The following is a 27,663-nucleotide window of genomic DNA, read 5'->3' on the forward strand; positions in this document are numbered from 1 at the left end:
AAGCCATATATACCTCTCTCAATCAGAAAGCACACCATTACATATGCCATCTTTTCCATGGTTGATTTACTTGATGCTAAGTAGTTAAACTCCTAATTAACTTGACTTTTCTGGAACTTAATTTCTTTTTGCTTATGTTGTACTGCCTGTTTCGATGTCAGTGCACTCAGTTATTCTGCTAAGAGGCAGTTGGCGGAAGCTAGGGATGTGGCTAGCCTTCTAGGCCTAAACAACTCAGATGCTAGAGAAATTCCTGCTCTTTCTAGATGGAACCAGACAGTTTCTTGCTAAATATTGCCCTGTCATTTTTTCAGGTGCTATCCCTGCAACACAGTGGATCTGACTCAAGCCATTCCCAGTTTGCCTCCTACTGGAAGCCTATCCTTTCCATGGATGCCAACTTCTGGCAGAGGTGGCTGCACATGCATCGTATAGTCCTCCTTCTGGAGCATGACACGTATGTAACTGGCAGGACTGAGCTCATGTGCACAGTGAGCCTGGGAAAGCAGGGCATGCAGTTCAGTCTAGTTGTGGAGTTGCAGCTATCCTTGCTAGTGGGACCTGGTGGATGGTGAAGGCTGATTTATCTGAGAGAGACTGTGGGTTAGGAAGTCATCTTTGTCAAGAGCGGAGGCTCTTCTCAGGACCATAAATTGTTTCTCAAGTCCCTCTTGGGTTTAGATTTCCTGATGGCAGGGGGTCTGGACCATCCAGTTGAAGCTATCCCACACATTTTCATTTGCTGCTGGAAAACATCTTCACCAAAAGATGTTTTCCTGCGGCTGGTCCTAGTTGCAAAGTTATGTGAATAATAGCTATATATTGTATGGAAAGAGAAACAATGCAAGGTGGAGAGCAGGATCCCTGTGCGCTCAGGGAGTGTGGCTCTCTCCAACAGGCACAGGCAGGCAAGGTGCTTGAATATTGGCTGTTGTGGAGGAAGAAGGCTGATGTACCAGACAGCGAATAAGTTGGAACAGATGTAGCAAAGTCTGTGAAGAAGAGAAACTGGGTTTTAAATTACTTTCTGCCACACTCTGCAGGCCGGTACCCAAGCACCTTCACACGCCTGGCAACAATGGCCGCTACAGCACTATCCAGTGCCGCATCTCTCACTCGGCACTCACCTCCTTGCTGCGGGACTGGAGCAGCTTCGTGTTGGTGGAGGGCTACTCCTACGTCAAACTGATACATGGGTGAGTGACTCTGAAACAGCCCTGTGTGGGGAATTGGGCATATGTCCAGACCAAAGATCCAGTTAGACCAGTACGCTGTGATGGTCTGGAAGCAATTGTCTAGAGAAAGGATAAGAGCAACACGAGTGAGTATGTAACTCTGTGTATTCTGAACTGCTGCCACTGTGTTCCAGGCACAGCCCAGAGGGAGAGGGAAGCTGGGTGGGGGGTTTCTGCATGCTAGAATTGACATATGTTGCTTGCCAAGTTGTGTGGGCTGTTGAGCTCTGCCAAGCAGGCCTCTGCTTGGTCTGACACGACAAAGCAGCAAGGTCCATGCTATTTGAGCCCTGTCTTAATCCCTCTTCCCTAGCTCTGAGGATCCCACACCTTCTTCGTTTTATGTGGTGCGGATCATCTCCAAAGCTCCCTGCATGGTTCTCCGGCTGGGGTTCCCCATTGGCACACCTGCACAGGCCAGGAACAAGGTGAGAGCTGGCTGGCTGCTTCTTGGGGTAGGAGCAGAACAGGAAGTTCTGGATATGGAAGTGGTAGCTAGATCACAGGCAACGCTGTGAGCAGGTATGCTCTAGTAACTAACTACTATGTTGAGGCTTAGATGGGTGTGAAGTTACAGTAACAGAAAGGGACAGTTTGGACAAAGCTTTCTGTGTTAAGTCTGTGAAAGATCTAAACCCAAAGACTCAAGGATCAATAGAATAGCTGATCACATAAATGTTTTTCCCACTGCTTAATTCGACTGTGGGGCTTGAAATGACTCAAAGGTTATCTAGTCTATCCTTGTGATGAAAGCACAGTCAATACTGTCTGTCAGAAAGAGCAGATACTTGTCTGACTCATCTGTAAAGACCTGTGTGATGGATGCACTGCATGCTCACTAGGCTATCTGCTTCAGTGAGTGGTGAATTGCATATGTATATTGTATCATTTGGGCAAGGAGGAGTTGAGTTAAAATGCAAACAATGACCTGCATGAGCAGTACAGGGAGAGCAAAAAAAAGTAATACCCAGAAGATGTTTTAAAGAGATGCAAGTCTGCTAGATAGACTTTTAATAACCTCTTTATATTGGAAGAAATGGGCTGCCCTAGTCAGATGTGGAAGGTGGGGTTACTGTGTGGACTGTTTGTCGAGCTCTAATGGCTCAGACAACTCTTGAGTGTTCCTAGGTGAAACAGTAAGTATGAGAAAAATATCCTGCTGTTAAGCTGTGTGAACCTTTTGTTATAAACAGGAGCTTTATCATTAAAACTTGATCTTTTGTTTTCCTGAAAGAAATCTTTGGTTTATCTCACTTAGCTTTGGTGTTAGATTAGTCTGAGAAGAAAGTGACAAACATGGGGAGGACCATCTCTTTCTGAGATAATGAACCCAGATAACACTAAATGCTCTGGCACTCTGGAGGATCTGGCCTTTCATGTCTTTAGGGGATCCAGGCTTTGGGCACTGATTGCTGGGCCAGCAAGTGGGCAGTTGATGCCAAGTGACAGGTTTTCTGCAGGAGTTCCTTCTGGCAGGTGTAAGTTAATACCTGTCTCATGAAGAAGGTGTGAGACAGGCGCCATACCCTGCAGCTCTGGGCAAACTCCAGATCATTATTGCACCAGGAGCTGTACATGGATCGTAAATTGTATCTTGTGCAATCTTTTTTTTTTTTTTAGCTAACCACCTTGTTTAGGGGAAGGGTTTTTCTGTGTTGAACTATTAAAATTTCCAGTGTTTAAGGGAAGGAAAGCACCTGGTACAGTCTGACTTTAGAAGGCTTTTGGTGAGACTCCATACAGGGTGCAACTGTGGAACTGCAGTAGGAATTGGGTGTCGTGAAACAGAAACTGTCTTAGGGAACAAGGCAGGGAAATTGAAAAAGGTGCTCTGTTCTCATCAAAGCAGAAGCTGTGTGTGTGTTTTTTCCGATCTTTTTTCTAATGAAAAGGTAGGGAACTCATCTGCAGGTAAGCCACAGGTAGTGAGCTGGGAAAATCTGCAAGTGGCACAAAGCTGTTTGGTTTTGACACGTGAACAGTAGTGGGGGAACACAGAAGCTGTGGGAACAGTCTGGCTCTGTCTTATATGTACTAGTTTACATTTACTGTAGTCTGTTGAGGAGAAGAGGAGGGGAGGAATGAGGGTGGGTACTCAGTTTGCTTCTGTGGAGGAGCTGGCATGCAATTGGTTTGGTTTTCGTCAGAGTTATGGAAGGTGATTTCTTCAGCCTTGAAATTTTCTTTAGTTTTTTTTTTAACTTCTCTTTTACTTTTAAAAATATTTGTAGTGGTTAAAATGTGGACCCAAGAGCCTTGTGTCATTTTGATCTTGGTCTTGCTAGTGCCTTGGAAGTAAAATTACTTTAACTCCTGCTCATCTGTATATTCAAGAAGTGTTCTATTCCTTTTAGTCAGGCCCTTGTTCTGGAAGCTTATTTTAAGTAGCTTATGTCTCCAGACAAAGGTGGTCATGTTTACCTTTTGCTTTTGCCATGACAGATAGTGGAGGAGTTACGGGACCGAATCTTGCAGCTGCGCTTTCCCCACAGGGTCCAGAGCAAGGAGGCAACTCCAAAAGCAAAGAGGAAAGTGTTTGGCAGTAGTTCTCCCTCCAAGTCTCCAACTGTGGCTGGGGCCCAGTCAGCCCTCTCAGACAGACCCTGCCTTGTTGTTCTGCACAAACCCTTGGAGAAGCTACTCATCAGGTAGTGATGGAAATCCAGGCCATTGGCACAGCCTTCTTGCCCTGGGACGTGGGAGAGAGGAGGGTCTGTGGATGGTGCTGCCCGTTGCAGGATGAGTGCTGTGAAGCTGGTGCTTGTTGGGGTGGGTTTGGATTGCATGGCTGGGAATGGCAGCTATAGTCTGGGAGGGCTGTGACTTGAAGGGGGCCTTGCTGGACAGGCATATTTATTACTCCTAACGAATATTATGCAGAAGTAAATTTACTTATTGCTGTCTGACCAGGATCCTGTTCTGGGCTAGCCATGTTCTGCTGCTGGAGGGCTGTGTCCTAGGCCCAGCAAGCGCGCTGTGAATCCACACAGCTGTGGCTCTGAGCAGGGCATTCTTTCCACCTCAGCAAGCCACACTTCTGCCCTCTCCTAGGTATGAAAAGCTGCCTTCTGACTATCGAGCCCCCTTCATTCTCAACCTGGAGCATCCCCCAGTGTCTGGCCCACTCACTATGGTGGCCAATCGTACTGCCTCTTCCACCCTGGCCTCACTGTCCCGCTACTTCTATCACCAGCGTTGGATCTGGAGTGTCCAGTCAGGGCTGGCACCAGCTGTGCCCATCACTGCTGTAGCCCAACTCCTTTCTACACTCACTGAGTAAGTTGCACGTCTGAGTGGGAGTGCTTTCTCCAGCTAGTCCTGGGGATGCAGAGAAAGCAGGGTGGATCTGGGGCCTTAATATAGGTAACAGTTGAAGCTACTGTGCAGGGGGGTTTGATCCTGTGCACAGCTTCTAGAGCTACTTGGGCCAGTGCTTCACACAGTTCTGCAGCTGCAGTTGAGAAAAAGGAGAGTCCTGGAAAATATACAAAAGGGCAAGAGGTGTTACTGTGTCTGGAGTATGCTGATCTTCGCACAGGCTGTCCTGTGCAAAGTGTCATATCTACCCATTCTCTGTGTGTAGCTCCCTGTCTTAGGAAGGAAGGTATGGGGTGAAGGGCACAGTCATTCTTGTATTTAAGGCTTGCAGCATGGGTAGAGAAGTCCTTCCTGTCTGACTGCCTCTGTTGCCAGGGTGCGTCTGTCAGAGGGTTTCCATTTTGCATCCAGCGGGGATGGAATTATCAGCATGGTGCTGGAGCTGCCTATGCAGGTGAGCCTGGGTACTGCAGTGTGGACACAATCCTTCATTGCTGCTTCTGGGGCGGGTTCACCTTCCTGTGATGGGATTTCCCATCTGCTTCTAGCACACACCCTTCACATGTACAGGGAGACCTGCCTCCTCCCCTGAAGTAAAGGAGCTTGTGGGTTGGGCGTTTTCCTGTCTTCATCTGCAGTTAGAGAGCTGCTTTGCTGGTAGGGGCATGCTGTGCTGGAGGAGTTCTTGGCGCGGGACAGGCTCCCTCTCTCCACTGCTGCTAGTGGAGCTGGGTGATGGGGCTGTGTTGTGTAGGGTGGGCACTGGGTAGGTGTGGGCTCTTGCTGCTGGCAGGGCTCGTGCAGCGTCTCCATTCCAGATTGACAGCTTGAGTGAGAGCAGCAGCGGCAGGGAGAAGCACACCTGTGTTGTCCAGTACATCCTCTTCCCACCACACTCTACCTCCACCAAGGACAGGTGAGGCTGTTGCCCTGCTCCCAGCGAGGGCTGGCACTGGAGTTATGGCTTCAGACTTGCCCTTTGCGGGCAGTGTGGGAAAGAGGGAGTCCCCCATCATCTAGTACAGATGACTAGCTGTCACGGATTGCTCACCAGTTAGGTGGGCTTTGCCTGCAAACCTAGGTTTGCGTGGCTGCTTGCACAGCTCTGAGAGGAGCTGCAGTGGGCCACTGGCCCTGTGCCACCTCACAGGACTTGCGTTATGCCTTTCCTCCAGCTTTTCCACAGATGATGACAATGATACGGAGGTAGAGGCCATTGAGGTGGACACAGAACTGAACCTGGTCACTGAGTGCTGGGTAGAGCCACAGAGTGGCCATGTCCACAGTACTGCTGAGAATTGGAAGCACTTCCATGGCTTGCCCTACCAGAAAATACCTAAAGCGGTGAGTCCCTGAAGGGGCAGGGGCATGAGCTCTTTTGTGGACGAAGAAGGGTTTATTGCAAGTGCACTGCAACACTGCAGGTGAATTGTTCAGGGCCGGAAGAGATGGGAATGCTATTAACAAAAGAGCCTCAGATTTCTAGAAGAGGAACTGGGCTACTGGACAGAAAAAGTTTCTGGTTTGCAAGGCAGTGGATGCAATGCTGCTCTGGGATAGGTGGGAAAATACAGATTACTTGGTAAAGAGCCATTCTATAGGAGGGGTGTGAGCTGGACCAGAGTGGGGATTGTAGGCAGTACTGCCAATGCACCTACTGGACAAGGCAGTAAGAGGCTAAAGGGCTGGCGGAGGAGGAGGGAGCATTAAGTGAGAATAAGGCAAGTCAGGGAACGGGATGAGGGCTGCATTTGGGGGTAAAACTTCTGCTGCGTACAGCTGAGCCTTGACTGCTTATTGCAGCTCTATCCCCGGGACCTTGCATGCATTGCCACCATGCTGACCTTTGAGTACATCAGCCAGTTGTGCCAGAACAAGGAGTGGGTCTGCCCTCCTTCAGACAGCAAAGCTACTGAAGGTAAGTCCAGCATGTGTCCTAGCAGGTTTGGTGGAACAAGAGGCAGCTAGGTCTTGAATGTCTCAGGACCTGTTAGAGGTTTCTGGAAGGCGGGAAACATATTTTGACAATAACTTTTTAGACTTTGATGGCTGCAGATCACTTCATTGCAGTTGTGCGAAGCTGCCAGAGAAATTGCTTCATTCTGGGAAAGACAAAAAAGTATTGAGGCTTTCTGCCTAGGCTGGAGAGGTGACTAAGTGACCCTGCTTGAGCAGGCCGTTAGACCAGATGACCTGAAGAGGTCCTTTCCAACCTCAACCGTTCTGTAATTCTGTGAGAGGGGCTGGCTTCTGGAGCAGATGGAAGATGAGCTCACCTATACAGTGATGGGCAAGATGTACCTGGACAGATGGTTGTACAGAAATTGTGAATGATGTGAAGGAAGAGCTCCTCTGTTCTGGGTTACAAGATGCAGTTTCCAGAACAGTTTGTGGGACACTTGCTTTCTGGTGGTCCTGTTCATCTCTGGACCCTCTGTGGATGCTCCATTAGCCCACAAAGACAGGGAAGGGGACCTTAGGAGATCTGGTCTGTCCTCTTCCTTCAGGATAGGATTGTGCATCTGATCTGACGTGATTAACATAGTTCATTGAGAACTCCAGGAGTACGTGGGAGTTCACCCTTGTCAGGCAATCTGTTCCAGAACCTCACTGTTTTTGTTTTGTTGTCACTAGTTCACCCCATCCTAGATCTTTTGTTTGCTTGCCTTGCAGTGAATAACACAGCAGATACTGGATGAGTTTGAGGGAGCCAGGATCATCCCAAAGGCTGAGGGCAGGACCTGAGGGGAACCCTATTGGATCTTACCACTGGCCCTGTGGGAAGGGGAGAGGGCCCGGAAAGCTCAGGGTGTGGAGCACAGAAACTCCTTCCTGAGGAATAGGACAGGAAATGCCTGCAGGGATGTGCAGAGCCTGCCAGATGGGAGATCTCTCCCAAGAGTGGGAGGGTCCTTGTACTTGACTGTGCTAGTACTTCAGGCTGTGTCTGGCTCCCAGCATGGCCGTTGCCCTCCAGCAGTGTGATCTGCAACACTGATGTACAATTTTTGTCCCTTGGCAGCTCTGGGCCTGAGCTGTGTAAGGCATCGTGGTAGCTCCCCATCCCTCCTTATATGAAGGTGGCAATAAGCTCAGGGGACTCTGCCTCTCTATAGGTAGCTCATAACCTGCTGCAGCTTCTGGCAGGCTTTGCCCTTTCCCCACATTCATTCTTTGTATCCCTCTGCCCTCCTAAGCAGAAGGAGTTGGGGCAGTGTTGTTGTGTATCTTCACTTGTGCTACCTGCACTGTGTTTAGGGCTGGCACCATACATGCAGAGGTGGCCTGGGAGGCAGGGCTGTGTGATGCCCACAGGCATGTTACATTCCAAATTCTTGTTGCAGATACAGACATGGGGGCCGGTTTTCGAGTGGATGAGATCGGGTTCCAGTTCAACCTCATGAAGCTGTTGCCCAGGTGCCAGCAGGTTGAAATGTTCTTCCTAATGCTAACAAAAGGTAAGTGCCTCTTCACCACCTGCCTCCTCTTGTCCTCCCTCCATGGCTATGTGTACCTTGCTCTGTGTGCTTGCCTCCATGGGCAGCAGGTGTGTGAGAGCTGCCATGCCTCTTTCAGTAGCTCAGTGCTGTTCTTTCCATCTCTGCAATCCCAGGGCTGTCCAGGTATATTGCTGTCTTTCTTGGGATGATAGCTTTAGAAGACTTGCTTTTGAAAACCTAGACTGTTGCTCTGTGGTGGTGGTTTATGTCTTTAGTCCCAAATATCTCCAGAACAATTACAGTAGCAGGGTGAGTCAGTGCAGGGTAGCTAATGATGCTGGAACTCCAGGACTTCCTCAACACCCTCCAAGTCAGCCTTGCAGAGGTGCTGGGTGAAAATCCTGGCTGTGTGGAAGTGTCACTTTGCAAAGGGCTGTCTCCTGGGGGCCTGGGCAGGTGGTGGCTGTGGAAATGCTGTCTCTGAAGCTGCCATGGTTCTGTTTTGGAGCAGAGAATGAGGAGGTGACCAAGGACTCTTCGTTTGTGCCCAATGAAATGCTACTAAACCTCTTCCATGGCTGCCTGCAGCATGACCTCAGTGACCGGGAGATCCCCATGACTGATGCTGATCACGTGGCTTTCATGGAGCAGGTTCTGCAACGGGATCGTGATGGCCATCAAGCCCCCTTCACACTTCCTGTGATCAGAGGTAAGGGCCAGGGGTGTGGCAGTAGTGACACCAGGAGCTGGGGTGTTTCAGGAGCCTTGCTTTAAAATCTCTTCCTCAGCTGGTGTTTCTCAGGTTGGTTTCTCTGTGCTGCATTTCAGAAGAAACCCTGAAAGCCTCTGGGACCTTGGAGCAGCAGGATGCTTCTGCATCCTGTCATCTTGTTGGCAGTAATGGCACCAGGGATATGGCTGGCTCCACAAGTACTCTGCAGGTACTGCTATGCTGCTGACCTTCTCCTGAGCCCGCTCTGAAGGCAAGGCAGCAGCTGTTGAAGAGCAGGAGCGTTAGTGGAAGGGTTAAGAACAGATTGAAAGGCTGGTGTTTTCCCCATGCTTGGCAGCAGTTAAAGCTATAACCTGTGGTTGAAGTCAAGCAGGAATCTGATAGGTGTGTGGATAGTTGCACTCACCATGGACCTAGCTTGTTATAGCAGCACTGACGCTGTGCCACAGATTGCTCAGAAACCATGGGCAATCACTGCCTAGAGGTCAGAACTGGCCCCAGCAAAGCTGGTTAAGCATCTCTTGACTGTGTGTGCTGTGTTTCCTGGAGCCAGGCTACTCTGAGAATGGTGCAGGGGGTGGTCAGGGTGTTTTCAGTGCTGTGCTGACCAGCAGTCATGAAGAAACTTGCTCTGTATGGTTGTTACCTGCCTCAACATAGGCCTGTGCCATGTGCTATGAGCTTATCCAGCTTCTGTTCTTTCATCAGAGCCTTGGCAACACGGAGCTGCCTGAGGATGACGTGACCTTGAGTGACACCATGGGGTCCTTTCCCCCACAATGGCGATGCTATGCCAAGCTGGTCAACCCACAGCATGTATTCCTGACCTTCCTGCCAGCCACCTTCACAGGTGAGGCTGCCTGTTGTGGGGAGGGAGAGGAGGCAGCAGTCCCAAGCACCTCCTCAGGAAAACAGCAAAAGCAGAATCGGCTCTGGTGGGATGGAGAGAAAATTGAACAGCAGAGTCTAGACCCGTCTCTTTGCACCATATGGCCAGGAATAGAGTAGTGCGAAGTGCTGAATGTCTTGCTCTTCTCTCCTTGGACATGGTGCTGCCCACATAATGTTTTCAGGCAGGGGATGTGGCTTTGAGTCGTCTGCTGGCTGCAACTGTTGGACTGTTTTCCCAGTAGGGTGATTAATGAGTGGAGTAAAGAGACTGAGGTGGTCTGGGAGGGTCCCCGTTTCTAGGCTTTGGCACTGGTCTGCCTTCCACTGAGCTGCTGGTGAAGGCTGCTAGGCTCAGCTAGAAGTACTCTGTGGAGCTGCTCCCACACACAAAGAGGTAGCAGGACATCTGCCCTCTTGAGGGAATGTGGGTGGAGGGCTTAAACTGTCTCCCTGGACAGAGGGTGATTTTATTTTGTTTTTTTCCAGATGTACAGAAGCTGATGGCTTGTGGGTTGGGCAAACCTCGAAAAGATGAGAGTCGATCTGGAGAGGATACCCTGAGACCTGTCTGTGCAGAGCAAGTCAGGGCTGAGGCTGAAGAAGGGGATGCTGCAGTGCCATTACCTATCCTCAGCATAACACCAGCCCACGGTACCACCCTTTGGACAGCACCTTGCTAAAGTATTAATATTAATATCCTTGCTATTCCCAAGCACACTGTTGGGCAGATCATGGTAGGTGGAATAACAGACTGCTACAGCCTGTCAGCTGCTGCCTGGCAGTCAGCAAAGTCAGGGACAGGAGAAGGGGCACAGTGAAGCCTCAGCCAGCTTTCATGATGTTCATAGGCAGTAGGGGAGTGTAATGTGAGCTGAGTGCCTGTGGCCCAAGGCTGGCTCCCTGTGGGCAAGGAGGTTGGAGGCAGATAGAAGCTTAGGAATGGCAGTACTGGGCTGAACTGGAAAGTCAGTGACTCTTGGATCGTGATCCAGACTGGCCCTGCTAGCAGCATGTTGTCTTAGGCACAGGTCTTGAGGTATATGGGATTTGCAGGCCTGGCTGACTTCACCACAGGCCAATGCAATCAATGAGGATGAAGGGTTGTGCTGCTGCAGAAGGTGGTGGGGGTGAGCAGTCATGACTGCCCAAGAAGGGGATCAGTGTGGCCAAAGCACTGGGCTGAGTGATTGAGTGCTGGGTTAGGAGAATGGCCTCTGAGGTTTGAGTGGTGAGAAACTTGTAAAATCAATACCTACTTGTGGGTGCTGCTGTGAGAGCTGTGACCTCTTAGACCAGGAATGAGGAGCCCACTGAAGCCCTTTATCTCAGGATTGTTTCTTTTGCAGAAGTGAGCTGTGACCCTGGAGAACAGGGTGGCCCCTCGCGGAGAGATGTACATATCTCCTTTTGTCGCCAGAACTCACAGTCTGAGCTAGGCGAGTGCCGCCGATTTCGCTGCCCCATTTACATCTACAGCTGCTCTTTGGAGCTGTTACGAGAGCAGCTTGTCAGCCCACGGGCACACTGTCCTCCCCGGGACATCTTTTTGAGGTAATACCAACCATACTTGATTCCTAGACAGGAAACAGAGGAGCTTCCTTAACAAGAGGCTGGTTCTAGCCCTGCCTTATTCACTTGGCTTGGCCTCTGTCTTGCAGCAGCCACTGCCTGTGCACGCACTAGGGCCCTGCTTTACTGGCACCAGAGCCATATATAGTCTAAAATGTGCTTCACTGGTGCTGAAGTCTGTGGCTCCTCTTTTCTAGGTCCCAGTCTCTGGAACGTCCCCCTACTGCTGCTTGGCTAGACCACAAGCATAAGGAGTTGGTGAGTTACTGCACACTGCTGCAGGAGCACTCTCACCAGTGCTATGTAAAAGGTGAGGAGCGGCACAGTGGGACCTGAGGCAGGGTCGGGGCTGGACCCTGGATCTTCTTTTAAGAAAGCAATGTCTCATTTTTCGTGTGATCTTACACAGAGCAAAGGGAGGAGCTGTGGGACTGATCTCCCACCAGGAGAGATCCCTATGGGCCTTGTGTAGGCTGATCCCACATTCCCTATGCGCCTTGTGTAGGCTGATCCCACATTCCCTATGGGCCTTGTGTAGGCTGTTCCTGGACCTGTGGACTGCTGTGGAGTGGGTGTCCCTTTGACTTTTTCCTCTCACCTTCAGGGTGGCAGATCCCTAGGGCACTCTGGCGTGACACGAGTCCAGGATAACACATAGCATTAGGCATCCTGGCTGAGTCTTGTCTCCCAACACCTGCGCTGACTGCAACTCTGTGTTGGGAATTGGTGAAAACCTGTATGTGGCTGTTGCCTGACTTCCATGGCCTTGCATCTTTGCAGCAGGGCACTCAAGCACTGTGTTTGATCTCTAGGGCTGTTCAAGAGTCTTCAGCAGTCACACAGCATCAGCTCCCAGGACCTACTTACAGCCATGGACTACTGTGAGGAGCTGCTCCAAGAGATTGATATCACCAACTTCCTGCTGACAGTGTGCAGCCATGTCCGCTCATTCCGAGAGAGCCACCAACATTTCCATACACACTCCAAAACAGCCAGCTTCCAAGTGGACAACATAGAGCAAGAAGAGGAGCAGAGCTGTAGGGAACAGGGTATTTTGGTCTCTGAATCAAGGTAGGGGCCCACCTTGGTCTTGCTTCTGTTCTTAATGTTGAGCCAGGACAGATCTTTCTTCAAGCATCTTCTACTGCCTGCTAGAAGGAATGTTGCAGGCAGGGTCTAATAGAGCCACACAAAAGAACAAATATTTCCAGTGGGATACCCAGCTGGTATGGTGTCCACCAGGGCCGTCTCTTTTTTTATAATCTCTGGTGACATCCATCTTTCTGCTTTCTCTTGTAATCTTAGCTCATTACTGTCCCATCTGGCCTGAGCTGGAGGGCAGTTTGTCTGCAAGTAACTGTCAGACTTGTTTCTGGAAAAATTACGCTACTGGACTCATTTGAGTTTGCAGTTGACTCTGAAAATTACAGGTTTGTTATCCTTTTCTAATGAATACAGTGTCATTCTTTAAATTAAAACTCTGGGGAAAAAAATCACAAGAGAAGTATCAGGGAAGAGTATGCTTGAGCTAAACTTCTGTCCTTCTATTCCTTAGGGTATTTATGAGGTTTGTATTGCTTCTGGAAACTGAAGGAGGGGAAAAAGTACTCTACTGGAGGGGAAAAAAGTACTCTACTATGCCATAGTGTCTGTCAAAGAAACATCCTCTTTAGGTCCTTTGTCCTCTGTTTGCACTTGACTATCCTCAGTTCCTTTATTTGAATTCACTAGCATTTGTTGGGAATCTCCAATCTTGATTTATTCGTATACTGTAAGTCATGGAGATGAGGCTGTGGTTTTGAAGAACACTCAGTGTTTGGGAAGTTAGATGACTTCAAGTGCTACTTTCCCAGAGAAAAACTGTGGGAACAAGTCACCAATCAATGCAGATTGTATAAGCTTTACTGAAGGACATACAGCTTGTGACACATTGCACCCAGATCTGCCATCTTTATTACTAATTTGAGTACCTGGGGAGTACTTTGACCAGTTGACATCCCATGGCCCAGGTATTTTTTTCTGAGTTTTAGGGACTGATTCTGTCACAGAGCTGCTGAGTGAGCATGGGCCTGAGCTTTGCGCTCTGCTCTGTGCTGCCAAGATACTAGGGGTGCTGGCGTGGTGGTATTTGCTGTGAGATGCCCTGGACTGGGTGTTGGTAACTCACATTGCTCCAGGCCTGTTCCTGTACTCAGCCACATGTCTCTGTTTCCCAGAGACGGTGTGTAGTGGGATGTAGAGTACCTGGCTGCAGGATTAGCATGGTTAAACTACCTCTGGCCTGGCTTCAGCCAGCCTGAGCACTTGTCTGGGTCAGCGGGTGGCAGGAGGGTTTCTGGGGTCACCCGGGTGAGGCCTGTGTAAGTCACATCGTGCTTACACAGATGAGGCATGGGGAACTGTGAGGTGGGATGCTTGCAGGATAGATAATACATATAACTACTCTCGTTTCTTGATTTGCCTGTCTGACCTGTCCACAATCCTGTCAGTATGGACATGGAGGACTACAGTGAGCAGGACTCCCGTAACATTGCTAGCCCCACAGAGGAACCAAAGAGCAGTGTGGGCACCAGCTGCTGTTCAGAGTTTCCTCTCTCGCTGCTTGAAATTGGACAGCCTTGCCAGGCGCACCCTGACTTGCATAGAATTATCCAGGTGAGGAATCTGGAAGCTTGACATGGCTCCTGCAGGAAGGTAGAGTGGAATGTCTGCTTCACATTTGGGATTTCTCTCTTAGGAAAAATTCCTGGAAATTGGAAGTTTACATTTCAAGCCGGTGCCATCAAATCCTCACTATTTCTTCTATTGCCCACCATCAGCCAAGAAAGAGGTAGGCCTGGTGCTGCCCTGGAAAGCACCTAGTCCTTGTGAAGGGAAGTAGCTTTGTTTGGTCTCAGCTCTGGATTTGGGGCTGGCAGACCCATGGGTAGACTGAGCCCTTGGGGGGGCCCATCAACAGCCTGCTTTACTGCCTGGCATGGTTCTAGTATCTGCCCTTCCTCTCTCCATCTCAGGAAGAGGCATCTCGGGATCAGGCAGACAGGAAAGGCAGTGAGGATGTGGAGGGATCAGAGGCAGAACTGGCAGCTGAAGAAGGTAAAATGTGCTTCTTCTGTCCTGGAGAAGAAAATGTATGTAGTCTCACTGGTGGTGCCTTTCAGAGCTTGGCTGTGTCTGGTGGGGTCTCTGGGGACATGGGCCTGGTTTGCTAACAGGGAACCTCTATCAACAGGAACTGTGTCTGGGTGCTGCATTGCCACAGAGAGTGACCCAGAGCTGGAGGTGGAGTACCGTGAGAAGCTGGAGCATGAGTTCCCAGACACAGATTCCCTCTCGGACTCCAACACAGTGAACCAGGATGATGACTCCTTCAGTGTGCTGGGAGGGGACTCACTCAATGAGCAGGAGTTTGTGGAGCAGGAGATGCCCCCACTCTTTGTGCACCTTACCTGCTCAGTGAAGCTGCGTAGCCAGCACAGCTCCATGCCCGTGCAGTCCCTGCCAACTTGTCTAGGTAAGAGCAAGCCGTGCTGTGAGGTTAAAAGGGAGTAGGACTGCTGTCAGGTCCATGCTGGCTAAGTAGCCCCTGGAACAAACATGCTGCGTCCTAAACAGTAGTCTGTCTGGACCAGCCCTCCCTGTACGGAGCCTTCAGGGGCTCCCAGCATCAGACAAGGGCTTTTTCACCAGGTCTCCCACTTGCTGTGGGATTGGTCATGGAAGCTTGAAAGGATCATGGAGGATGGTGGCCTTCTTGAGCCTATCCAGATGTGTGACAGACAAGTCTCCGTATTTGCCACTAGGCTGTGTATGTGTGTAAGCAGAGCTGTTTGTTGCTTGATTCACTTAGTCTGTGATATCTCCTCAGGGGAAGTTCTGGGCTGCCTGGAAAGCTGCCAGGGCTTGAACACCATTGACTTGGGGGACCTCTGTGTGACCCTGGACATCTTCGTGCTGACATTGCCCCTGGAGATAGAAGTTGTGAATGCAGACATTCTCCACAACAGGTAGGTGGAAAGTGACCCAGTTGCTTAGCCACCCTCTGCCTGCCCTTCCCAGCCAGCCAGTCTCAGCTTCTCTCCATGTGCTGAGACTCTGGATTCTCCTCACAGAGCCTGCCAGAGGCCTAAGAAAACTAAAATTTTTCCAAGATAGGCTCACTTTTTTAATGATCCATTTTCCCCTCTCTGGACCCTGTGTCGTGTTTATCTTCTCTGGCTTAAAAGCTAAGAGAGCTGGTCTCTCTCTCCTGTGACAGATGCACCTCTGAGAGCAGCGTGTCCTTCACACGCTCTCCAGGGCAACCATCCTCTTTCCGCTCAGATGAGGATATCATGCACAACTTGGAACGGCTCCCGTCTACAGTAGATGAGAGGTATGGCACTGCAGGTGTAGCAAGCCCCTCGTGGTTGCCTTCTGCTCCTAGGAGCTACACTGTGCTGGCTACATGAATAAGAGTGACTGTTTGATTCTTCTTCTATTCTAGGCACCCTGCACTTTCCAACCTCCCTGGAGTGCACAGGCAGGCTATTGAGGCCACTATGAATGAGGTAAGCCAGCCTTGCCTACTTCTTCTTGCTTCCAGCTGGAGCAATGCGGCCACAGTGCACAACTACTGTTTCACACTTCCTAGCCTGCTCCAAGCTGCAACCTCCATCAACTGAACTATCAGGCCTTGCTGGTATCACACAGGCCGTTGGCCTTGTGCTCCCCAAAAGTGTGGGATTACCCTGACAAAATTCTTACTGCAGTTAGAGTGAGAGAGGCGGAACTCTCTTCCAAAGGACTTTTCTTAAGTGCATTCAGAAGGAGATGAGGAATGTAGGTGATGAGTGGCTGCCCTCGTCCTGTTGGGACTTGAATAAGAATTGTGGCAGCCTTGCAAATGCAGGTCACGTAAGTCTTGTTCTGTATCCTTGCTCTGTGTCCTTGCTTTTCTCAGATTCGCTGGCTCCTGGATGATGAGATTGTGTCCGCATTGCGCCACTCGCAGGTCATCAGCACCTCCATCCTGCACCGGGTGGCCACCCACATCTATAACTCCAAGGGACGGCCCAGCTGCCACAGCGAGGTGGTGCTACTCCAGTTTGTCTTTGGACCCGAGCACTCTCTGGAGAAATTCAAGGAGGTAAAGAGAAAGCCATGAGGCAGCGTCATACACTTAGCTTGTGGGATGCTTATTTTTTCTTGTATCGCAGGAGTTCAGAAGAATGTCTCTGCCAGGCTACATGCTTAATGCGGAAGGCAGTGACTACCACTACATCTCCATCAGCCGCCTGCACTCTAGGCGGGCAGCTCCAAACCCTTTGGGGACACCCTGCTTGCACCAGTCAGCTGAAGGGGGCACCAGGACAACCCTGGGGCAGGCAGGCCACGAGGGGAGTGGTGAAGCAGAGGCAGAGGGCTCCAAGCTACACCATGTAAGCTGTGTCCTCCCAGAAGGAGCCCAGGGTGTCTGGGTGTGGCCGGAGAGTGAGATGCGCATTGTGCAAGACACAAGAAACCCCATAGATGGGGTCAGCCACACACAGGATGAGGTGAGAGACACTGAGGTGGTCTGTTGGTGGGAAGATGTGGGACATTGTGTTAACAGAAAGGAGGAGGATGATGGAACTTTTCTTGGTGACTGTTTTTCTGGTCATTTTTGCAACCTTGGCTTGTGTGCAGGCCCCGGGAGAAGCACTGAGCCTTGAGCAGAGCAGAGCACCTGGCCGTGAGTCCCTCGAGGAGGCAGCTCCAGAAACAACCATACAGTCACTGCCATCCTCATCGTCCGAAAAGGGCAACAGCGAGAAATCGCCATTGGTGATGCCATTAGCAGCAAGCCTGGCTGACTCCGTAGCACAGGGCAGGGAAGGTAGGAGCTGCGAGTGTGGGCAGGATGTACCTCAGCCTCAGAAACTTTTAAGGGAAGAGACCATTTATGGCTGTGGCATACAAAATATGACTGCTACTCCTACTCCAGGCCCTGAACACCAGAAGTGGTGCCCAAGACTGTTGGTTTCTTCCTTGCCAGGATGTTGGCAATTCACTGCTTAACAGTACCCAGGGTACTAGGCTGTGCTGCAGCACTGATATCCCAAACGACATGAAGTTCCTGGTGACTGCAGTAGTTGTTGTGAGAGCCCCATTCCCTGGCACTGCTTCACCATGGCCAGCACTGCCTCATTGTCCTGTGGTGTAATGTTTCTCCAGCACATGGGGCCTGTGAAGGGTCTTGGCAAATGCTTTCATGATCAAACCCCTCTTCTAGGGGTGGGAGTTAGGTGGGAGTGTTGATCTGCTTGATGGTAGGGAGGCTCTACAGAGGGACTTGGACAGGCTGGATCAATGGGCCGAGGCCAACTGTATGAGCTTCAACAAGGTAAAGTGCCAGGTCCTGCACTTGGGCCACAACAACCCCATGCAATGCTACAGGCTTGGGGAAGAGTGACTGGAAAGCTGCCCAGCAGAAAAGGACCTGGGGGTGCTGATTGACAAGCAGCTGACTGTGAGTCAGCAGTGTGCCCAGGTGGACAAAAAAGCCAATGGCATCCTGGCTTGTATTAGGAATAGTGTGGCCAGCAGGAGTAGGGAGGTGATTGTCCCCCTCTGCTCGGCATTGGTGAGGCCACACCTTGAGTGCTGTGTGCAGTTTTGGGCACCTCAATACAAGAAAGACATTGAAGTGCTGGAGGGAGTGCAGAGAAGGGCAACAAAGCTGGTGAAAGGCCTTAGAGAGTAAGTCTTATGAAGAGCGGCTGAGGGAACTGGATCTATTTAGTCTTAAGAAAAGGAGGCTGAGGGGAGAACTTATTGCTCTCTACAACTACCTGAGAGGACATTGTAGAGAGGTCGGTGCTGGTCTCTTCTCACAGGTAATTAATGGTAGAACAAGAGGGACGCAAGCTTCACCAGGGCAGGTTTAGGCTAGACATTAGGAAAAAATTTTTCGCTAAAAGAGTTGTCAAACATTGGAACAGGCTGCCCAGGAAGGTGGTTGAGTCACCATCCCTTCATGTGTTTAAAGGCCATTTAGATGTGGTGCTTGGTGATGTGGTTTAGGGGTGTACTTGGTAGAGTAGGGTTGATGGTTGGACTTGATCTCAAAGGTCTCTTCCAACCTGAATGATTCTATGATTCTCTTTGCAGGCTCCAGCAAGCAGCGTCCCAGCCGTGTGCAGAGCCTAGTGTCAAGCCAGGGCAGCATGGATTCTGACCACCTGGGTGAGTCTGCTGGGGCAGGGCTGACCAACAGTGGGCAGCCAGGTGCTGGCAGTGACATAGCAGTGCAGGGGTGTGGGGGGACTGTGTGCCTGAGCTGGGGCGACCCCTGATGACAGGGCTTGCGAGTGACTCTGATCTCCCAGATCCTGCTGTGCCTAGGGAGGAGGCTGGCTTGCCAGGCCTGGGACTGAAGTGAGGATACATTGCAGGTTATGATGGAGGAAGCAGTGACTCGGAGTATGAGGAGGCGCTAATGAGCGACCAGGAACCCAGGTGTCCCCTCATGCCAGATTTCTGGCTCATCGTAAAAATCCATCAGGACCGAGTGGAGGTCTATTACCACACACGGTAAGGAGGGTCCCCTGTCTGGCCACTGCTTCCCTGTACAGGACGTTATTGCCATTCAGACATCGGTGGACAGGATCTCCCTCCTGCACAGTGTGGGTGGGGAGCTGTAGGACTAGACTGGTGCTCCACAAGAGGAAAACTGCCATCCTTCCCCACTGTATTTCTGCTACCAGCACACAAGGATGGGCACTGTCCAGGTGCCATGCTGACCCCTCTCTCGTCTTCCCTGTAAAGCAGCCTGAGTGTGGAGAAGGCAGCATCAGCAGAGGCAGAAGAGGAACAGCCAGGGGAGTGCCAGAGTCTCAACCAGGTGGTGGTGAAGAAGATCAGTGAAATCTGCAGGGTTGTCAATCAGGTAACAAATCTGCAGAGGGCAGGGACAGAGCTGCCAGTCATGAGATGGCTTAGGTGAGAAGGGACCTGTGGAGGTTGTCTGGTCTGGGCCCAGCTCAGAGGAGGGCCTGGGGAGACAGTTCAGCTTGTGGAGTCTCAGCTTGGGAGTCAAAGGAAAAGGGACTCAGTTGCGCCCTCAGCCCTTCTTGCTGTGTTCTGTGGGCCATGCAAGCCACAGAACAATCTTTTCTCATCCTTTGTAGCGCCTGCTGCTGCAGGACCTGCATGACAGCCACATTTGCAACTCATTACTGGTGGCCGAAAGTGAGGAGGACATCTGGAAGAGTGAAACACCCTATACTTCATACAGGCAGCGCATCATGCCCACAGACGGTATGAATACTCCCTTGGCCATGCCTCAGCAGCAGTGCTACTGCCTGGCCCTGAGTGACTGAAAAGATGATAACTTCTATGCTATGGCTCCAGCTGTGTCCTATGTTCTCTGTAGATTATTCTGTAGAGGAGAGCTACCAGCCCCGGGACTACCTGGCTGCCACCATGCAGTTCATGCCAGGGCACTTTGCTTGTGATGTTGTATGGAGCACACTTATCCATGTGCATTCACGTCTCAAGATGGGCCCCAACATGGGGGTCTCACGAGGTGTGTGCAGCCCAGGTTCCCTCTCATTTTGCATACTGAGTCTGGCTTCTGGCTGGATTGGTACACCAGAGAAGGGTATGTGGGAGAGCTAACATCCCACGTTGCCCACAGCTATCCAGGCGCTTCGCTCAGTGCTCAACGCCTTCTCTGTGGTGAACAGGAAGAACATGTTTGTCTACCAGGAACGTGCCACTAAGTCTGTTTTCTACCTGCGGTAAGAAGCCAGTGTGATTTGTTGACCTGACCCTGCGCTTCTATGTGCATTACAGCAGCGTGAGAGCTCCTTGGGGCAGAAAGTGTCTGCCCAGCCTCAGGGACCTTGCTGTGACCCAAGCAGCAAATACTTGATTTCTGATGTGATAAGTCAGAGTCACATCAAGCCAGGCCCCTCCTGCTCTCCCTGTGCTAAAAGCCTTTACATGGGAGAGGAAAGGATGTTTTGTTTTGGGGTTTCTCTTGAGGGAGCCAGAGAGCAACTTTTCCACAAGCTCCATATCATAAGGACTTATCCCCAGGAAGTGCACAGGGTTGAAGAAGGAAGATGTGGATCTTCTGTGGAGGTATGATGCTGTTGTCCTTGGGAATGGAGGCTGACATGTCTTTCTCCTGTATTCAGACTGACTGAAACCACCTACAGTGGGAAGGTGTGGGAAGCAGAGAGCGTCCTTAGTCCAGCATCTCGCTCGCTGGCACTGACACGCAGCCAGGAGCCCATCTACAATGAGGATCTAATGGTGAGTCTGCTGTTCTCTGGGAGTGGATGTGGGTGCTTTTGGTCACAGGAGTGCCCAGAATTCAGTAGTTCAAGCAACCTGGATTTTATGTAGAATAAAACTTGATGTGTGGAGTGGGGCAGCGGTGAGTGGGTTCTGCTTGACCTTGCTGACAGCCCGGAAAAATGATGGATTTATAATTCACATGAAATGCTTCTGTGTGGTTGGTTTTGCTCCTCCAGGGTTCTCGTTCCTCTCTGGATGCAGCCTCATGCCGTAGTGTGGACTCTGCACGCCCTGTGGGACAGGTAGACAGGCACATCCAGCTGATGGTCCATGGTGTTGCCCCAGCAGGTAAGTGTTGTAGCAACTGGCAGCAGATGGACTGTGCTGATGTAAAGCAAAGGAATAGAGCTCTGCTCCCTGCCCTCTTTGCTTGAATAGCAGAGAAGGTGTCTCCTTCCTGAGCAAACTGGTCTTCCTTAGCCCAGAGCTGTTCTCCATTCTGTCTGGATAGGAATGTGAGGAAAGGATCCGTGGCCTACAATGAAACCTCCTGCAGACCAGGTGGCTTGTGCCAGTTTCCCCTATGGAGGAGTGCATTTATCTTTACCTGCTGCACCAGCAGTCTTTTGTGATCATGAAGGGGTAGAAAGATGCCTGAGGAAACTGATGGTGGGGAAAAACATGTTCCCTGTGGGAAGTGAGTGTGAGGGTGGTATGTCCTGAACAGGCAGAGAGGGGTGGCTGTGGTCATTCTTATCGAATGGGGTGGAAAAGCTGCTTGTACCTCTGCTTACTTTTCAGGGCATGAGATCACAGATGAGCTGGTGAAAGTGCTGCGCAGACGCCTGGATGAGGCCACCCTGGACATCATCACCGTGATGCTGGTGCGGAACTGCAAGCTGACCCCTGCAGATGTGGAGGTACCTCACTGGATATCTGCTGTGCTCATTCCAGAGCCCATAACACTTTCCTACTTTGACCTGTCTCAGCCTCTCCTGCCCCAGGGTGGGGCAGGCCAGGGCAGTTTGCTGCATCCCATTCCCTGCTCCAGTGCTAGCTTAGGCTAGCGTTCACTGAGGTACATACTGTGTGGGTGCTACGTTAGGTGGGGCATCCCCTTTGCTGGGCTTTGCAGCATGGCAGGGCCTCCCTGGGAATACCCTTGGAATATTTGCCCACATCTGTCTCAGGGTACTGTCTGTGGGCCTGGGTTCTGCCCAGTGCACTCTCCCTTCACATAGCCAGCTGGCATAATTTGGATCAGTATCAGAGCCCCAGGGCATCCTGCTAGTCTCAGCTGAGTTTTAAAGCCTTCTCTCTGCAGTTTATCCAGCCCCCTGGAACACCACCCACAGAGGTCCTGCAGTTCGCACTGCCACCTTCCGCCCTGCCTTGGCTGCATGCGGTGGCTTACTATCTGCGCCAGAACCTGCTCATCTTCCTGCACACCCCAAAGTACACGGACAGCAACGTGGAACACCACTTCAAGGTGAGGAGGGCTGTGAGTTGGGACAGCAGTCTGCCCAGCTTCTACCTGCTGTTGGGGGCATGTGCTGGGGCAGCTCAATCACCATGTTCCCAGCTCTGCCATGTAGTGTTAGGGAGGAAGTGGCACTGAATACTGAAGCCTGGAGTAGTTTTGCAGGGCTGTGAGCAGTTCCTGTTTGGCCTGGACGGGCCTTGCTTTCACATGAGCAGTTGCTTGATGCACAAAAGGCAGCAACTACAAAGCTCATGCCTGCAGTCATCTCCAAGGAGCATGGGAGAAGACCCCCTTGCAAAGCTGAGCTTGGCTCCTTGCATGGCTCCCTCAGATCTAAGAACTGAAACGTCAGGATTAATAAAAGTTTGGGAGCTGCTACCCACCCCCTCAGCATGGCCATAGCAAGGATAGAGGGTGAGGCCAGATGTGTGGTGCCGTATAACTGCATAGAGCTGTAGGGGGTTCCTTCAGCCCAACAGTGATGTGTGCTGTGCTAGCAAGTATTTTAAGTAGGTTTGGATTGCTTGCTACAGATCTATGTGGGCTCTGCATGTGCATCAGCCTCTGCTTTCAGATAAGGCAAGTTCTCTGATCTCTGACACTGTTCTTTCTTGCTCTCCTTAGCACTACTTCAACCACGGTGGGAGCATCTCTGACCAGGATCTCTATCTGTACAACAAGCCAGGAGGCCAGGGCACTGGTGGAAAAGGTAGCATGCTCAACTCTTCTGAAATAGGGTATGGGGCTGCATGTTGGAGAGCTGCTTCTCATGTTGGAGAGCTCTGAGTGACTGAGGAGGGCCGGTGCTGGGGTAGTATGTTCCTTCGATGGGTAGGAGGTAGGCAGGGTCTGTGCCTGGGGGACCGTACGCCCTTGCATGTGTGGTGGAGCGAGCTAAGGCCTCCCACAGAGCAACTTGCTAAGCTTGGCCTGTTGCTGTAGGTAGCAGCACTAGATTGCAGTAGCTGTGGGGCAAGACATAGCGAGACCTCAGTAAGTGTGGGGCACAGAGGCTCTGGGACTGGAGGCGGGAGCAGGGACAGTTGTTTCAGGAGCCTTGCTGCAAAGGGGTAGCTGGATGCTGCGTGTAACTGAGCGTAGGCTGTGGGAACAATGTCGTTGCTCATTTTTCTGGACTGCTGTAGGAGGGACTGGATAGGGCCCATCTTGCAGCAGGCTGTTATGTCATGTTTTGTCCAGGCCATCTGGTCTGTCACCTGGCCATCCTGTGTCTTGTGCCCCTCGTGTCTGAATGTTCTTCTGTTATGTAGGTACCATGTCGGACCTTGTGCAGCACCTCTTTCCACTCTCCCACTTCCAAGGTAGCACCTGTGGCACCAAGTACTACTCTGGTTCCCTTTCCTGTGCAGCTCCCTGGCCCCTCTGGTCCCTGCTGTTCTTCTTTTCCTTGTATTGTGGCTTCAGCTCTGACTGCTCTGTGTGTTTGTGTGTGTGTCCATTTAGCTGAACCTCCTCTTTCTTGCTGGCTGGATAAATGAGCAAACAGAACCTGCTGCCCTGAGATGGCAGCTCTGCAGTCCCCAGCTGCTGAGGGTCTGTGTGCTGCCTTGTTAGCTTGCAAGCAGTGAACTTCAAAATCCAGTACCCTTTTTTCCCACAGGTCGAAACAGGCATCTCCTTCCTGAGGAAGACAGGAGTCATGATGTTTCAGCTGTGGTTTCACACTACAGGGTGTAGCATCATCGCTCTCCCAGTTGCTGTGTCCTGGGGTGGGAGGTTCTCTTGCATACCAAGGAGCTGGAGTGGCCCAGCATGACTAGATGTGTACTTTGTATTTCAGTGAGCCTGGGTCAAAGAGGGGCTCAGAGTCCTCACAAATGGAAGGTAATAGCTTTCTAGCACCCCACCTTTCCACGGAGTGCCATGGATGACTTATGTAGCCAAACTCCAGTGCAACAGGCAGCAATGTCCTTGGCAGCTCTTGCTAACTTACCTCTTCCTATAGCCCCAGAGCTCTCAGATCTTGAGTTTCTTACCTGTTTCTTACCTGTGATTTAGTGGCTGTATTTCAGCTTCTCTGTGCTTCTGTAACAAGACTGGAAGCCATGTTCCCTGTGGCAGGAAGAGGTGGGAGAGCCCCCGTGTGAGGCTCCCTGCCCTGCTCAGAAGGGGAATTAGGCTGGGTAAAGTCCTGGTCCCCTCTACCTTTGACATTTAGGAAATTACAAATTTCCCCATTGTTTGCTGGATAAAGGGTTGTTCCTGTGCCTGTCTCGGGGAGAGACATGTTGGAAGCTGTTGCAGAGCACCCCTGCGACAAGGCAGCTCCTGTGCTTCTCTTCAAGTGGAGGGGTTCTCATAGGTGTAGTTTCCTTTCCTCAGTGTGAGTGCAAGTGAGCTGCCCTCTGACATGAATGCCCACCTCTGTCCTTTGGGAGCAGCTCTCTCCATGCCAGTGCCCTCCCCCTTGCATCTGGCATGTCTTGGAGGACATACTGCTGCAGAGCTTACGCTTCATTAGGAATGATGGAGACCAGGTGGTTGTGCTGCTGCTTAGACATGGGCACAGTCTGCTGGGGCTGGACTTGTCTCAGCATAGGGAGGTCACCCATCCTCCAGATGGTGCTATGGATCCAGTCAGGTGCAGTTTAGCTGCTCTGTGGCAGCAGAATCTGGTGTCACTCCCATCCTTGCTGGGATGGAGAGGGACAGAGTATGGGCTCAGCAATACCATGGGGCTGAGGTTGTTTGTGTCTGGACACGTCACGCTTTGGCAGTGTTGGGGCAGCTTTGCCATCTAGTCATCTGAGTACTGACTTAATTGGTCAAGGGGCTTTGAAAGGGAGTGGGAGCATCTGTAGCTCACAGCTATTTCTATGCTGCTGCTTCCCTGGTGCCCTGGCCGTTCAGCTGGGCCATGGGGAGTGAGCTCCTGTTTCCACTCTGGTCTATAGCAGGGCTTCTCCTTCTGCACGGCCCAGGGCACACAGCATGTGGGCTGTGAAGCAAGTACCACACTTCTGCTCTGCATCTTTGAACGTTCCCGTTGTGCACGCGTAGGGCTCAGCATAGAGAGGCTACAGGCAGGGCCTGAATTTTACTCTGCAGCAGCTGCAGGCTAATTCTAGGTATCAACCTGCTTTGTCCCAAGTCCTGCTAGTTGGAGTGCATGAGAAAGGCACGTGATTTTATACAGGTGTACAGTGAGGAGGGGGCTGTGAGTGTAATCTGCAACAAGATGTCATGCGTACAGTCTTCCTCTACAGGGGCTTGAGGTCCTTCATAGCCTGGAGAGGGCTGCTGGAGAGTTTCTGGGCTCTGTACTCTGTCCCTTAAGAGGACAGGGATGGTGAGCCCCATCCTGAACCTCTCTGCCTAAAGGCCCTCCTGGGGCAAATGGAGTTAGTTTTCCCTTGCATATGGGGCTAGACAACCCAGGAAGCTCCTGTAGGGCAAGGCGAAAGCTGCTGTGACTCTGCAGGACAGAGATTCTTGGAGTGGTGGGGACACCCTGTGCCAAACATCGTACTTCTTACCTTGGCTCCCCACAGGTGCGGCTAGCCTCTGCTCCCCTGGCTGCATCACCTCCTGTGGGCCCTGCCTGCCATGTGGCACTGTGCAACCCAAGTGGTGACGTGATGGTCCCAGGTGTGGGGTGGCAGGCTGTAGGCAGGGCTTGTAGGGGCGTACTCAGTGCTGGGCTGACGGAGGCTGTCTCGGGCTCTCCCCTGCAGGAATTGCGTGCATTGCACTGACATTCATGGATGAGCACATCAGCCCCACTTCGCTGCCCCACAAGGAGAGGCCTGACCCTCTGAAGCTGCATTCCTCCTCGCCCATCATAGGCCTGCTGCAGGACACCAACTTTGAAAGCCTCACTGCAGTCAGCAGGCACCAGCCAGAGGCTGGCACCCTGCATTCAGGTAAGGAGTGAAACAGGCTGCAAGCTGCTGATTCCCTGCTGTCTCCGCATCCCAAGGGGCACCTAGGAGGGCTGGCGAAGGTTGGGGGTGCAGAGACATGCAGGACTGCCCTTTCCCCACAGAGTCCCAAGTGCTAGTGCGCCTGGATATCTGGGAGAAGGGCAACATCAGCCTTCTGCAGCTGTCGGAGAAGCTGCGCGGGGCCCTGCGCCATGCTCTCTGCGATGCTGTCATGGAGTTCCTCGTGCTGCCGGCCCCGCTCTGCGTGGAAGCTGCTTGCCCCCTGGGTGCCGCAGACTTGGAGGAGCTGAGCTCTGTGGGTGAGAGGCCAGCCAGAATGGCCACCCTGAGCCCCCAGCCAGCCTCACTCCTCCCACCTGGCCTGTGGGAGCTAGGCTGTGCTGGGGAGACTCAGAATGGGGGGGTTGGGAGGGAGGAAACTGCTCTCCCCTCTACAGGCTGTGCTGTGTGTTGTCTTGGGGAAGAAGCATCACAGAGTTTATGGTTGGAAGAGACATGTAAAGGTCTGTCTGCTCCCCAAGACTGAATCCACTTTGCTGGATATTACTGAGGGCTCTCTTCCCTTCTCTCCTGTCAGGCTCTGGCCAGCCACAGTGGGGTGCACAGGGACACCAGCAGTGTCACAGCAGGAGGCTTTGGGGAGTCTGATTTGTTCTGTCTCCGCAGGAGGCTTAAGGAGGACCATGTCAGAAACGAAAGGCCTGGCCCTGGCCACTGGTGGGGCTGGCAGGAGCTGTCTTCCACCCTTGCACTTCACCTCTGCCCCTTCATGCAGCTCTGGGGAGCCAGTGACACCCACAAGCAAGCTGGGACGTCGCAGCTTCTGGGACATGCTGGTAATGTTGCTGAGGGACCAGTGGGGAGCGGGGCCTGTTGTTCCTCATGATGTGTCAGGCCAGGAGGAATGGAGAGGAGATCTGGCTGGGGTTGGGAGGCCAGACTGGTAGCAGGGACTTTTAGATCAGGACACTAGCTAGGCTGTGCATTTGTATTAACTTACACCCTTCTCCCTAGAGCAAGCCAGAGTCCTTGGAGCTGGGCAGCCCCAAGACTACTGATGATATTGTGCTGGAGAGGCCAGAAGAAGCTCGCACAAGGCGGCGGCACAAGACTGAGAGTGTCAAGCAGTACCTGAGCCAGGATCGGGCCACAGCCACAGCTGAGCTGGAACAGGCACAGAGGCAAGTACAGCCTGCAGGCCAGGCAGATAGGGTGGTGTTCCCTTCCATCTCATTGTACATGTACATTGCTCTGCAGCCGGACATCCTGCTGGCTCTATGTGTGTCTCAACCCTCTGGACCACATCCCCTTTCCTTGTAGTTTCTCCCTTACACAGCCAGTTAGGGGAGCTGCCTTTCACACACAAACCCTCGATCCTTATTGGAGTGCTGCTGGGAGCACTGGTGGTTCTCCCTGCCAGAGATCCCTTCTGGGGATCTTGTGGGGCCCTGTGCAACACCTGATACCCCTATGGCTACTGACACAGAGGGACCAAGATCAAGGGCTGTAACAACCCAAAAAGGAGGCTACCTGGGCTCTGTTCTGGAGCTGGGAGGGAACTTGCACTTTTGTGCCTTCATTGATGTTGACTGATCTGGTGTAACTGTGCTTTCCTTCCCTCTTCCTAGGCGCCGAGCCTGCCAGCTGGAAGAAGGGGATGTAGGTACCATGCACCCACTCTTCAGTCAGACCTGCCAGCAGTGGATGGCATTCATGAAACATTTGGGTATGTCTCAGGCCCCAGCTCCTCCAGATGGGCTGGGAGTGGGCCTTTCTACACAGAGCTTCAAGGACAAGCCCTCATGTGGCACCAAGCCATCTG

At 51.7% G+C, this 27,663-nt stretch overlaps 1 protein-coding gene across 5 annotated transcripts in view; it reads left to right on the top strand.

The window, feature by feature from the left end:
* The window catches only part of SZT2 (SZT2 subunit of KICSTOR complex), a 58,385-nt gene that overhangs the window by 14,691 nt on the left and 16,031 nt on the right, over positions 1 to 27,663 (top strand). For 2 of the 5 annotated variants that reach the window (XM_086462863.1, XM_086462865.1), the window contains exons 12-54: positions 315 to 457; positions 1,044 to 1,196; positions 1,549 to 1,663; positions 3,678 to 3,883; positions 4,287 to 4,511; positions 4,929 to 5,007; positions 5,372 to 5,469; positions 5,729 to 5,897; positions 6,357 to 6,471; positions 7,898 to 8,011; positions 8,505 to 8,702; positions 8,822 to 8,934; positions 9,435 to 9,576; positions 10,104 to 10,268; positions 10,964 to 11,168; positions 11,384 to 11,496; positions 11,999 to 12,257; positions 13,676 to 13,841; positions 13,924 to 14,016; positions 14,201 to 14,282; positions 14,419 to 14,700; positions 15,055 to 15,193; positions 15,445 to 15,561; positions 15,673 to 15,736; positions 16,129 to 16,314; positions 16,385 to 16,723; positions 16,854 to 17,043; positions 18,318 to 18,392; positions 18,602 to 18,740; positions 18,975 to 19,095; positions 19,337 to 19,466; positions 19,582 to 19,734; positions 19,846 to 19,948; positions 20,351 to 20,468; positions 20,690 to 20,801; positions 21,255 to 21,373; positions 21,778 to 21,942; positions 22,561 to 22,645; positions 25,632 to 25,820; positions 25,943 to 26,140; positions 26,508 to 26,677; positions 26,856 to 27,022; positions 27,470 to 27,567. In XM_086462863.1, the coding sequence (XP_086318989.1) occupies positions 315 to 457; positions 1,044 to 1,196; positions 1,549 to 1,663; positions 3,678 to 3,883; positions 4,287 to 4,511; positions 4,929 to 5,007; positions 5,372 to 5,469; positions 5,729 to 5,897; positions 6,357 to 6,471; positions 7,898 to 8,011; positions 8,505 to 8,702; positions 8,822 to 8,934; positions 9,435 to 9,576; positions 10,104 to 10,268; positions 10,964 to 11,168; positions 11,384 to 11,496; positions 11,999 to 12,257; positions 13,676 to 13,841; positions 13,924 to 14,016; positions 14,201 to 14,282; positions 14,419 to 14,700; positions 15,055 to 15,193; positions 15,445 to 15,561; positions 15,673 to 15,736; positions 16,129 to 16,314; positions 16,385 to 16,723; positions 16,854 to 17,043; positions 18,318 to 18,392; positions 18,602 to 18,740; positions 18,975 to 19,095; positions 19,337 to 19,466; positions 19,582 to 19,734; positions 19,846 to 19,948; positions 20,351 to 20,468; positions 20,690 to 20,801; positions 21,255 to 21,373; positions 21,778 to 21,942; positions 22,561 to 22,645; positions 25,632 to 25,820; positions 25,943 to 26,140; positions 26,508 to 26,677; positions 26,856 to 27,022; positions 27,470 to 27,567 (6,412 nt within the window). Of the gene's footprint in view, positions 1 to 314; positions 458 to 1,043; positions 1,197 to 1,548; positions 1,664 to 3,677; positions 3,884 to 4,286; positions 4,512 to 4,928; positions 5,008 to 5,371; positions 5,470 to 5,728; positions 5,898 to 6,356; positions 6,472 to 7,897; positions 8,012 to 8,501; positions 8,703 to 8,821; positions 8,935 to 9,434; positions 9,577 to 10,103; positions 10,269 to 10,963; positions 11,169 to 11,383; positions 11,497 to 11,998; positions 12,258 to 13,675; positions 13,842 to 13,923; positions 14,017 to 14,200; positions 14,283 to 14,418; positions 14,701 to 15,054; positions 15,194 to 15,444; positions 15,562 to 15,672; positions 15,737 to 16,128; positions 16,315 to 16,384; positions 16,724 to 16,853; positions 17,044 to 18,317; positions 18,393 to 18,601; positions 18,741 to 18,974; positions 19,096 to 19,336; positions 19,467 to 19,581; positions 19,735 to 19,845; positions 19,949 to 20,350; positions 20,469 to 20,689; positions 20,802 to 21,254; positions 21,374 to 21,777; positions 21,943 to 22,560; positions 22,646 to 25,631; positions 25,821 to 25,915; positions 26,141 to 26,507; positions 26,678 to 26,855; positions 27,023 to 27,469; positions 27,568 to 27,663 lie in introns of all 5 variants that reach the window. The other 3 variants (XM_086462866.1, XM_086462864.1, XM_086462867.1) reach the window with 3 other exon arrangements.

The sequence above is a fragment of the Leptosomus discolor genome, chromosome 3 (assembly GCF_034619465.1).
Source record: "Leptosomus discolor isolate bLepDis1 chromosome 3, bLepDis1.hap2, whole genome shotgun sequence".
Lineage (NCBI taxonomy): Eukaryota > Metazoa > Chordata > Aves > Leptosomiformes > Leptosomidae > Leptosomus > Leptosomus discolor.